Source organism: Oncorhynchus tshawytscha, linkage group LG09 (genome assembly GCF_018296145.1).
Source record: "Oncorhynchus tshawytscha isolate Ot180627B linkage group LG09, Otsh_v2.0, whole genome shotgun sequence".
NCBI classification, from domain to species: domain Eukaryota; kingdom Metazoa; phylum Chordata; class Actinopteri; order Salmoniformes; family Salmonidae; genus Oncorhynchus; species Oncorhynchus tshawytscha.
Window position 1 is genome coordinate 68,910,068 of NC_056437.1, and position 12,656 is coordinate 68,922,723.

General features: G+C 38.5%; 1 protein-coding gene and 1 long non-coding RNA gene across 2 annotated transcripts in view; both read right to left on the reverse strand.

The window, feature by feature from the left end:
* LOC112259172 (interferon a3-like) overlaps positions 1–6,185 on the reverse strand; it is a 148,176-nt gene extending 141,991 nt beyond the window's left edge. The window contains exons 1-3 of the mRNA XM_042327871.1: positions 6,047–6,185; positions 4,981–5,051; positions 4,146–4,159 (exon numbers count right to left, since the gene is read on the reverse strand). Of these exons, the coding sequence (XP_042183805.1) occupies positions 4,146–4,159; positions 4,981–5,051; positions 6,047–6,185 (224 nt within the window). The remainder of the gene's footprint in view (positions 1–4,145; positions 4,160–4,980; positions 5,052–6,046) is intronic.
* On the reverse strand, positions 1,438–4,079 carry LOC112258513. Its single transcript, XR_002954761.2, has 2 exons — positions 3,005–4,079; positions 1,438–2,698 (listed from the first exon to the last, which is right to left on the reverse strand). It is a non-coding gene; the product is annotated as an uncharacterized LOC112258513 (long non-coding RNA).
* Positions 6,186–12,656: the final 6,471 nt, after the last annotated feature.

Sequence of the window (12,656 nt, forward strand, 5' to 3'; positions counted from 1 at the left end):
TCCTGAGCATCACCTCTTTTGAAAGCGTTGGACGTTGGACCATTATCATTTCCGCCTCTGGGATACAGCCTCTTGGTCTCCTCTCCCATACCACACACAAAAAAACACATCTCAATAAAACAACTAAATATATTAATGAATCAAGCTCCAATAATCCATTTTCAACTATAATAAATAACTTGTGATATCACATGCATGCTACAGCCTATATTCAGAGCCATATTTCTAAATATGTCTCTGCCTATATGGTCAATTTGTTACAGGTTAAAGAAATTGACCAACCATGGAAAGATCATTGAGGGTCTGGCGAGTTTGAGAAAGATAATGCATTTGCTCTTTTTGGTCACTGCATTTAGCATACACAACCGGGTAAAGAACAATTACACACAGAACTCGACTAACACATGACAAGGAGCCACAATTTGTTATTTCTGTTAAGAGTGGCCATGTGTCTGGTGAGTTGATAAATCCCTGAACACTACTTCCAAACGGTCGGCTACCTGCCCTACCTTCATAGCCTCCCTCGTTGATATGCCATGGATGAGGTAATATGTAAAACAAGGAAAGTTCAAGTGGGGAAAGTGAAAGAGAATGGGAAATTCCATTCCTCCACCTTGCATAGCGTTTGACGACATTTTGCGATCTTGTCTTCTGTGTGCAGATACACAGTGCCCTTCACGCAATGTATTTTCAATACAGTAGTCTATCTATTTTTTGTATATTAATTTTATATTTATTGAGTAGGCTTGATAGCCTACAGTATAAGCGTTTAAAGGCATACATTTTATATCCCTTCTCTCAAGGGATGGAACGTGTAACTATTTGCACAGCTACTCTGTTACAGAAAGAAGAACATGATGATAATAGTTGGACTCCACAGAGCTGCTCCACTACAGTTATCCTAATGTACTACATGTAGCATCCATGGCATTACATTACTTGTTGTAAAACAAATTGACATTGGAGTATAAAAAGGTAATTCAAACAATTTATTGTGGACCTGATTTAGAGCTAGTTACAATGTAATGAACGTGTTTTATTACAGTTTCTATAGGCCAAATAAAATGATATGAACAATGACTGCTAAATGCTCACTGTCAGCGAGCTAATATACCGATTAAAGTCCTCTGTTATTTTGTATAACTGCACATGGGACAGGATCATGGCTAGAAGTGATGCAGCTATGGCTAAATTAACGTCAGATTCGACTTCGTAGCAGGTTAACCGAAAATACGCAGCAGATTAGGCTAATTAATGTACCAGGTTAGGATTATTAGGTTAAATTTAGGAAGTCATGGATATTCACGTACCCCAACTGTCCACCAGAGGGAAGCAATATTTAACATTTTAGTGTGAATCCCACTAAAGTGTAGAGCTCTAAATCAAAACATCACTTTGGACTTTTGTTTAATAAGAATTAATGACACAACACAAACATTGTGGAAAGTGGTAAAATATTTATAAAAACAACAACAAATAATGACATATTAAGCAATAAGAAAATGATAATATTATTTTATTCTTTTGGACATTATATTTAGAGATGCCCCCACCCTCACAGTAATCAACATGTAAAATACACTCAGCGGTCAGTTAATTAGGTACACCAATCCTGACTGCCATCAGCATGATGCAAAAAGAACCGGGATTCATCGGACAAAGCAACCATTTTCCACTTCTCAATTGTCCAGTTTTCGTGATTGCCTTCCCACTAGAGCCACTTCATGCTTTTAACTGGTAGGAGTAGAACCCATTTTGGTCGTCTGTTGCAATAGCCCATCCATGACAAGGAGCCACAAATTGTTATTTATGAAATGCCGTTCTGTACGCCACTGTTATACTGCGTCATTATGTGGTGGAAATGTAAAATTCATGGTTTTACTGTGCTGTTTAATTAGACTTACTATGCTGTTTTTACTTAGAGAATTGTCCATTGTTATATGTTAGTACTTTGCTGATACAGGCTAATCTTAAGTGACTTAGTCATAAGTCTGTGTGTACAGATAAGAGTCGTTTAGGTGCGACCGCAGTGTGTGACATACTGTTTTCACAATCTACAGGAATTTAGATGTCTGAAAACATACAGAAAGGAACAGACATCGGTGGCAACGTCAGCTATCTTAATCTGAATAAACGAGGTGTAATTGGAGGTGTAGGTTTCTGATTATGCAGATTTTATGTTAAGCCTTTATATTAGGTTACCATGTAACAATGAACTATCTGATCATGGCATTGATTGTTCAAGATTGTTGGCCAATCAACTAATTCATGATTATTTTAAAACTTGAGATGAATTTCACTGTATTTGTGCAGTCAGTTAATTACAAATTATGTTAAATGGTTCAACAGGTTTATTTCGGCAGCCTACAGTCATGGCATGACATAAATATATTACATCTGCTCATTTCTGGTGCATAGACTCGAGTAGAATCTGTAAGTTCTTGAATATCCACACGATTTCATTTCGAACAACCTCCCAGGTACTGTTGTCCTGAAACCATGAAACCCCACAGTAATTTGGATTGAGTAAATGTAACAACGAAAAAGTGATTCAAATACAACCATTCAATGTAGGCTTCTGTGTTATTTTAACATTTTTCTATAGAAGTTGCTTCATTTTGCTCAAGTAGCGTTTTGTAGAACGACGTAGTGTCTCCATGAAAACGTTTCCGATGGTAGAGTTATCATCTGCATTCAACTGTGTGAAACAATTCAATGTAGTAGGTGGTATTGCCATATCAGGGAAGACATTTCAAATTGCATGCAAAAAATTATACTCATGCATTCAGATAAATTCGTTGTCTGCCATAAAAGTATATTTCTAAAGAAATCAATCACAGAGGCTGACGAGGTTTAGCAAATACAGTATCTTTCTCACTTGACCTAAAATGATAAATAATCTCTCTCTGTTGTGAAAAATAAATGAATGTAAATCAATGTGCTACACGATCATTCCATTAGAGGAGATTATTTGGCTACTTTAAAAGTTACAGATTTAACCAACCTGTTGATAATGAGTGTCTTCAAATAACAAATTAATGTTGAATGTTGATGTACACGTTCTCTTGCAAGCACTGCTCCCGAAAAAGACCATCTAGGTATTTATCAGGCAAGATGTCACTTGTGTCCAGATTGAGAAAATAGAATACAGATTGAGAAATTAGCATACATTTCATGCTCAGACACAATCATCAATGGTTTAAGTCAGCCCACTCACCAAATACTGAAAAAGTTTGATGTTGTGCTTATTTATCCCATCATACATATGCAAAATGGAACACTGGTCAAACTGGTTATCATGATGGTTGGTTTTTAGCATCTAAATCTTGGTGGGGCAAACTACCCCAAAAATGTTTATGCATGTCAGCAATACCAATACAACATAATACTAAACAGTACAATAATTGCACTATAACGGTGACAAATGATGCCCGCAATTTGGTAGGGCCTACATAAAGCTGTCCCAACAGCAGACCTTTTTTTTCAGCACCATGGAGTGAATCCTGACCGCTGCTACACCTGGCTATCAGCGGAGCCTTGTCTGGCAGGGAAACAGTTCATTCAGCCTCATTTACTGCCATAAAAAACATAGCTAACTTACTTAAACAAATGTGATTTCAACTGATAATTGAGATGTACTAACTGAGGCAATCGATGATTTTGATGAAGACATTCATGAGCGAGGAAAGAGGGACATAGTCAATATAACTATTTGATCAGCACTTTTGAAATGTACAGTGACATAATTCAGATCATTGGCCGTTCTTACAGTATTCTCCCTATACCCCAAGTCAGAACCGTAGGATAAAAAATGAGGGCATGTACAGCAGACATTGAAAGCTCTTACAATATTTGATGAGTAGGTTTCTCGACAACAGGCTATAGGCTACATATGCACCACCACGTCAGAACAGTAGGCTAAGTTATTAGGGGGAAATGGACCAACTTATCAGGGTGAAGCATATGGGCTACTAACAGCTTACTACATAACATACACTTAGTATTACTTTCATAGCCAGAGTATACATATTTCCCTGGCATATTACATAATTTATGCAGCAGCATGCAAAACATTTTTGTACTCACCTTGTTGTGCTATGCTAACGTGAACAGGAAGGAGGCGCTGCAGTCCATCTTTTGGGCACATCTTGTCATCAAACTTTGGCATCAAAGTCTGGCATTCTCTGGATTTATGGTGATTTATGGTGCTTCCAAGACAACTGGAAACTCAAGAAAAAACAACTGGTCGAATCATGATGTCAGTCATTTTCAGGTCGGAACTCTAAAGATCCCGACTTGGAATTCTGAGTTGGATGACGGTTCAAAACGTATTTTCCCTGTCGGAGCTCTTTTTTTTCTCCAGAATTCCTAGTTGTTTGAACTCACTGAAGTCTGAGATTTCCCAGTTCCGAGTTTCCAGTTGTTTTGAACATGGCAAAAGTCATGCTGGATTGACAGCAAGGCCAATGTATTCAACTTTTTCTGGCCTTTGGTGTTGAAAGTTTATCCTTTTAATTTTGGAATAAGACCCTTAAACCCAGATTTGGACCACACACGAATCTACTGAATAGCAGGGTAGTTATTTGAAATTAGCCCCAGATTCCTTCTCAACCTCTCATTGTTGAATTTGCAATTTCCAACTTGTTGTGTAATGTTCATGTCTAATGGCCGATTTGCACTTATACGTTTTATCTATAGTATCTCTTCATATGACAAGGCATGAAAAGGATTTGACAGTAGATTGTCAACGTGAGTCATGATGATGACTGCTTGTCTAGCTTGCGAGCTACGATTTTGAAAGCTGGATGTTGACTTGATCAGTCCAATCAAAGCCGCGGTAGATACAGTGGGGTGAACAAGTATTTGATACACTGCCGATTTTGCAGGTTTTCCTACTTACAAAGCATCAATATAACATTGGGTCAAGAACGCAATACCAAAGCATATCAGAACATGATTAGTAAAGATTCTAGCCTTTACCTCGGCATCATCTATGGGTCTGTAAAGTGACGTTGGGGAAAAGACTGGGGCATTCTGCTTTGTGATATCTCCTCCATGGAAAACAATCAATATAGTATGTTGAGTCACGTGTCAAATATCCTTCCTGTTTGGCCCTGTCCGGGGGTATCATCGGATGGGGCAACAGTGTCTCCTTACCCCTCCTGTCTCAGCCTCCAGTATTTATGCTGCCGTAGTTCATGTGTCGGGGGGCTAGGGTCAGTTTGTTATATCTATATCATGTCTTATCTGGTGTCCTGTGTGAATTTAAGTATGCTCTCTCTAATTCTCTCTTTATTTCTCTCTCTCGGAGGACCTGAGCCCTAGGACCATGCCTCAGGACTACCTGGCATGATGACTCCTTGCTGTCCCCAGTCCACCTGGCCGTGCTGTTGCTCCAGTTTCAACTGTTCTGCCTGCGGCTATGGAATCCTGACCTGTTCACCGGATGTGCTACCTGTCCAAGACCTGCTGTTTTTAACTCTCTAAAGACAGCAGGAGTGGTAGAGATACCCTTAATGATCGGCTATGAAAAGCCAACGGACATTTACTCCTGAGGTGCTGACTTGCTGCACCCTCGACAACTACTGTGATTATTATTATTTGACCATGGTGGTCATTTATGAACATCTTGGCCATGTTCTGTTATAATCTCCACCCGGCACAGACAGAAGAAGACTGGCCCCCCCTCATAGCCTGGTTCCTCTCTAGGTTTCTTCCTAGGTTTTGGCCTTTCGAGGGAGTTTTTCCTAGCCACAGTGCTTCTACACCTGCATTGCTTGCTATTTGGGGTTTTAGGCTGGGTTTCTGTACAGCACATTGAGATATCAGCTGATGTACGAAGGGCTATATAAATAAATTTGTTTCGATTTGATTTGATCTCGCTGTCATTACAGCCTTAGCGCTCTTTTACTATGTATATCCAAATATAGGCCGACCGTTTTCTAACACAGATGCTAAACATGAAACGTATGACTATTTTACTTGGTTGGTTGTTTTGCTGTCCTTAATACATGCATTCAGTCTCATCTTACAGTGTGCTGATAACTCACCATCTGATCCAGCAGGGAAAGGTATTCTGCGCTCAAGTGACCGTAGTGGTGTCGGATCCAGTCACAGCAATGACACACGCTCTGCATACTGCAAATAATAAGAAAAATACAAGTCCAACTCTGCATTGTATACATTGTAAATAGCAGTTTGTTTCGCTATTAGTGTTCCAGATAAGTTTGAACATCTTGGCTCTGTTAAGTAGTTTTATGTAGAATTGGGAAAGGGAAAGCTGTATAGAGAATTTCCCCTGATCAACCTACCGGAGGCGGGAACTTTCATTTTCCAGACTAGCGCATGCAGCAATAAGAATTCCATGCCTGCTCCGTGTCCTGGACGAAAAAAATCCAAGTAAATCTATACACATTCTCCTTGAAATCAGCTTTAAATGATAGTTGAACCACAAAATAAGATTATTCAATTTAGATATCGGCTAGACTATTACTATAGCGAGAATAGGCTATTCGCGAGCTTTGCTTTCAACTGCTAATAACTTCGCTTGAACCAAAAACAAAAAGTCTAACAAAATCGTCGATGTCGAAATTAAACCGACACTTCTTAAGAAATGTAGCCACATAAGACGTTAATTTAGTGGGTTTCGTTCAAAGTTAGTCCGAAATATTTTTCGGTAGTCCTCTGCTGTTGCGCTACAAATGAAAAGGGAATGGGAGACGTCGGCGTCAATACCCACATCTCTCAACTTTCATTTTCACAATGACGTAACCAACTTTCACCCTACTGTTGACTGCTGGTGATGCAAAGTTGACAAGCAACGACAACATGATTTGTTGGAACTTTCTATTTGTCGTTTTTATTACAAGGGGAAATGAAAAATAACATGTGACAATAGTTCCTTGGTATAGGCTACGATATCAGGGATATTTTCCCAACAGAGTCAATCGTTTTGACAGGGCTATTCTACTGTTGTGTGTGTGTGTGTGTGTGTGTGTGTGTGTGTGTGTGTGTGTGTGTGTGTGTGTGTGTGTGTGTGTGTGTGTGTGTGTGTGCGTGTGTGTGTGTGTGTCATAGTGCTGTGCACATTTTTGACTATACAAGGTTCATTTATCCCCTTTTCTAGATAATATTGGGATTAATTCATAATATACAATGCCTGTTCAACTGCAAAGATCATGTACTGTAGGGATGTGGTCACCAAAACTGTCTGTACGGTCCTGGAGACCAGCAGGAGCAGGTGCAGGCTTTTGTTCCAACCCAGTTCGAACACACCTGTTCCATCAGGGTCTTGATAAAATGTCATAGGTGTTTTCATATTGAAATGTCATGTTATAGGCTAAAATTTCAGATGTAGCCTAATTATTCTGCTGCATTTATTCACTCCAACTCTGAGATGCTTTATAAATAAGGGCCTTATTGGTGTTACGGGTGTTATTCTATATAGCCTTAATAGGACCAGCCATGAGGAAACATAATAGTGACACATGAAACGTGATACCAAAGAGTCAGAGAGCTATATTTCCCATCACATATATAATACATGTATTGCCTGTAGTTTTACAAATTTAAGTTTAGCGGTTTGGTTAATTGGAATACTAGTAAGCAGGACAATAACAGTAGCAACAGGGCTGCGGCCACAACACAGATCCTCTGATAGAATCTCTGACCGTGTGGCGACGTCCAATGTGCTGAAGTGGCTGACGTCTTCATGCGTTTTAGTGCTAGTAGTGATACCTGTTAATGGTGCTGAAACTTCTTATGTCCCATGACACGTCTGCGGTGGACGCATTTTGGGGTTTTCCCAGCTGTTTTACACAAGTTGTGTGATATCATCAGTTTCACCTGAGTCTTCTCTCCAGTAATCATAGACACCTTTGGCTGACGTATCGAATTGGGAATATGTAGTTTTGAGAGCGTTTGCATACTGGGAAGACGTCGCCAAGACATCACGATAGAATGTTGATGTCTAGCCGACATATAAACGATGTAGAACTGTAGAATTTAGAATGTTTAAGACGTCAATCAGCAAACAATGTCGAAACTGCATCTTCCCAATGTGTACAGGATGCATCGTGCCTACCCACTAAGCACGGTGTTGTCTGGACAGGTCTTCTTTATTTGGTCAGATTTTGGTTTGATTTTTAATTTCATTGTCCATGGATAAATTTGGACAGCACAGTACAGTAGAAAACAGCAGAGTACAATTCATTACAGTGGAGTGTAGTACAGTCCAGTTAATTTCAGTAGAGTGTACAGTACAGTACAATACAGAAGAGTACAGTAGAGTGCAGTTCATTACAGTACAGTGTACAGTACAATAAAGTAAAGGAAAGTAACGTACAGTAGTGTACAGCACAGTAGAGTGTAGCCTACTTTACACTAATTTACTAAACTGTACTGTACTCTACTGAATTAAACTATACTGTACTGTACTGAATGAATATCTACTGTACTGTACTATCCTATACGTTATTGTACTCTACTGTGCTCTATTGTATTGAACTGTGCCATTCCATACTGTGCTGTTCAAACTTGTAAAACATAGCCTAAATGTCTATGATTTCTTTGAGAATCTTCTTCAATCTTGACACAATACCCCATAATGACAAAGCAAGGTTTCCAGAAAAGTTTGCGAGTGTATAAAAAAATAATAATTCTATCCACATACGGTCCATAATGTAAATACACCCCCCCCCCCAGACACACACACACACACAGTGTTTTCTTTGCACACACAAGCAATTCGACCATGAAGGACTGACTCTAGCAGTCTCCCCTGAACACCTGATGTTGAGATGTGTCTGTTACTTGAACTCTGTGAAGCATTTATTTGTGCTGCCATTTCTGAAGCTGGTAACTCTAATGAACTTCTCCTCTGCAGCAGATGTAACTCTGTGTCTTCCTTTCCTGTGGCTGTCCTTATGAGAGCCAGTTTCATCATAGCGCTTGATGGTTGTTGCAACTGCACTTGAAGAAACATTCAAAGTTCTTGAAATGTCCCGCATTGACTGACATTCATGTCTTAAAGTAATGATGGACTGTCATTTCTCTTTGCTCATTTGAGCTGTTCCTGACATAATATGGACTTAGTATTTGAGCAAATAGTGCTATGTTCAGTATACCACCTCTACCTTGTCACAGCACAACTGAATGACTGGTGAAAACTGGTGACTACCTCCTGAAGCCAGTTCAGAGAATGCCAAGAGTGTGCAAAGCTGACATCAAAACTGGGTGGATACTTTCAAGAATCTCAAATATAACATATATTTTTATTTGTTTAACACTTTTTTGGTTACTACATAATTCCGTATGTGTTATTTCATAGTGTTTATGTCTTCACGATTATTCTACAATGTAGAAAATATTAAAAATAAAGAGAAACCCTGAGGTGTGTCCAAACTTTTGACTGGTACTGTGTGTATATACTCCGGACTCCGACATATTTCTATGTGTCTTACGTCCATTCATTTTCTTTTAGATTTGTGTGTATTGTTTTGTATTGTCAGATATTACTGCAGTGGTAGAGCTAGAAAAACAAGCATAAAGCTTACACCCGTTAAAACATCTTATAAATGTGTGTATGCGATAAATTACAATTTATTTGATTAAAAAAGATTACAGCTGTAGAGGGCAGATTTATTTAATTATAATATATTTCATGATTACAATAATAACCATTTCCTATCAGGTTGCAATAATAAATACAGTATGCAATGGCCTTGAAACGCACGGAAATGCACGGAAACATTGATACATTAGGCTATGTATTGCCTAAGTCAATCACAAAATTATTCAGTGGAAAAAAATATTTACTCCAGGAGTTGTGAATACATGATTACACAATAAATAAATACGTTAAAAAACAAAATAGTAAACATGTAAATAAATAGTAAGATATATGAATAGATAAATAGATATATAAATAAATAATATGTACACAACACACACATAACGCTCATTTGCTACTTAATGTTGTGTCTAGTCTTTGTAGGTGTGCCAGAACCACTGTACTTATGTCTTCCCAGCCGCTTGCGCTGTAATCCTGCATAAACGAAATACACTTGTTAAGATTTGAGAATCGACACATGTTGTATCATCACATAAATACATCCAGATTTGGTGAATGTACTCTCTTTGTAAGACAAATGGATCAACCTACCTCGCGTTTCAAGTAATGCTTCAGGAACTTGAAGTGAAGGCTCATCTTTTTGTTCACTCTTTTGACAGATTTTGATAGTCTAGTTTTCATAGCCTTTAACTGATAGAACAAAATACAAATAATTCATTTAATATTATGATTTGATTAACATGTAACTACTTATATTATCATCTAATAGAATAGGATAATGTTTTCCGTTTTGCATTAATGTTAAGAGGCGAAAATCACAAATGACATACGCATTGGTCCAGCTCCGAGGTCTGGCGATAGAGGTCATTCATAAACTTGTCAACTCCTTTCTGGTCCCAGGCGGTGGACTCATATTTACCACTGCTGAACAATTTCTTTATAGCGTTCAGAGTTTGCGAAATGAAGGCAATCTGTTCGTCAGCCTAGAAGAAGAATGATTTGTATTAGTATATGCCTTATGAATTGATGGCAAATATTAGAAAATTATAGCTAATTGTATATTCGTTATATCCTAATTATATACAGTGCTTTCGGGTAATTGTTCAGAACCCTTCACTATCTGTGTTACGTTACAGCCTTATTTTAAAATGTAATAGATATGATTTCATTCATCAATCTACACACAATAACCCATAATGACCAAGCCAAAACATGTTGTTTGAAATTTTTGCTCATTTAAAAAAAACAAAAGACTGTTTTTGCCATTTTAGAAATTGTCTGTAACGTAACCAATTGTGGAAAAGGTGAAGGGGTCTGAATACTTTCCGAATTCAGTGTTTAATCCATTCTTAGAAAAAAAAGTTATGGATAGAACAATACATTTTTTATGCATATTTCTTACCTTAAATTTATTGACTTGTCTGTATTGATTGTCAGGGAAAGTGATCTGAGGTTCTCGAGAGACTTCATGACCCTGAGATGCCAAAAAATGAAACATAGCAGCTCATAAAATGTTGAAAAATTGACATGAGCTCAATGACCAGGAACAAGTGAATAAACATGACCCTATAACCTACCATTTTCTTAAGCATCGTTATGGTGTTGTTGCTAAACACTTGGAACATGCTCGGAGACCGGGGCAGTGTCCTCATCCACGTGCATCCGATGGTTTTATTCCAGGTGCAAATCGCCATGACCAAGCACATCCAAAAGCTGATTGAACCCATTTTAGCGTAGGTCTTCTGTAGTTCTCGGTCTGTTCGCAATCAACGTTGATGCACTTCCGAAAGATAGACTTCTTCGTTTTATTCCGACAAAAGTCAGTTTTCCGCAACCATAAAGAGATAAAGTGTTCTTCCTGAATAATCAATTTCTCGAATACCCAAGTTCTGCCATGCTCCAACCTGTGTCGATCCTTTATACAACGAGTCTGCAAGGTGTTCCAAAAGTGAAAGGTGGAAGTTCCCTTACACTTTCATACCTGAGTGTTGTTGTACGTCTGGAGAAAATGCACCGAAAGGACAGGTGCATCGCTCGAATAATTGTTACATCTTGAGCTATTTGCTATTTTATCATTACATTTTGACCTTTCAACCAGGATTTTTTTGATGAAAAAATAAACATGTGAATCAATCGGACTATGGCCTAAATAAATATCACCATATAGAACAAATTTAGTTTGGCCTTTCACTTCGAAAACCCCAACTGTCTATGTAAAGATACAGATCAACCTTGTATGGGTTGTATGAATTACACACTCAACATTACTTTATTTCGTTTTAGAAACAGGTTTGGGTGGTCTGAAATATTTTGATAGACGCCCTTCTGTATGCTCCCGCTTTTCAGAAAAAAACACTGGTAGCCTGTGAAGTGTACAGGCAGTACTGACCTTGGGAATACTGCTTCAATTGGAGCCTATATTGCGGGGGCTTTTGAATCTGGGCCCATAGGACTGGGCCAATAGGAATGTGTGCGTAAGATAGATCTTTCACGTAGATCATCTGTCAAAGTATTCAATAGTCTTGTCTTTAATGGATTTGTAAACACATATTTGATTTATTCATCCAGTTATGTAAGTTGATGGGACCTCTGCATCTATTACCTTTCCTCCCCAGCTACTGAAGAGTATAGGCTTTGTTTTAAGAGCGATTGGTACTCTCCATTGAACTAACATTCAAAATATAATAATGATTATGTTGCATAATATCCAGTATATACTTTACTTTATTAATAACTATACGAATAAACCATTTTTTTTCAGTGATATGATGCCACAGTCATATGACTTCTTGTCTAAAAGTGTATTCCTACGGAGATTATTGTTTTTCATTGGAAACGGGAGACAAAGGGCTGTGAGACAGAGGTTTAGTCCTAGACACATGAAACGTGGAATGTTTACGGAGGGTGCGGTGCTAACAGGAGACGGACAGCAGAGAGGCTAAGGATTTTAGAGATGTGGAAAGGGCCGATGAAACGGGGGTAAAGCTTACGAGACTCCACCAGGAGGGGCTGGTCCCGAGTGGAAACCTATACCTTCTGCACGAGCCGTTAGCGGGGATTTAGCAGTCCGTAGGCGATCCGTAGT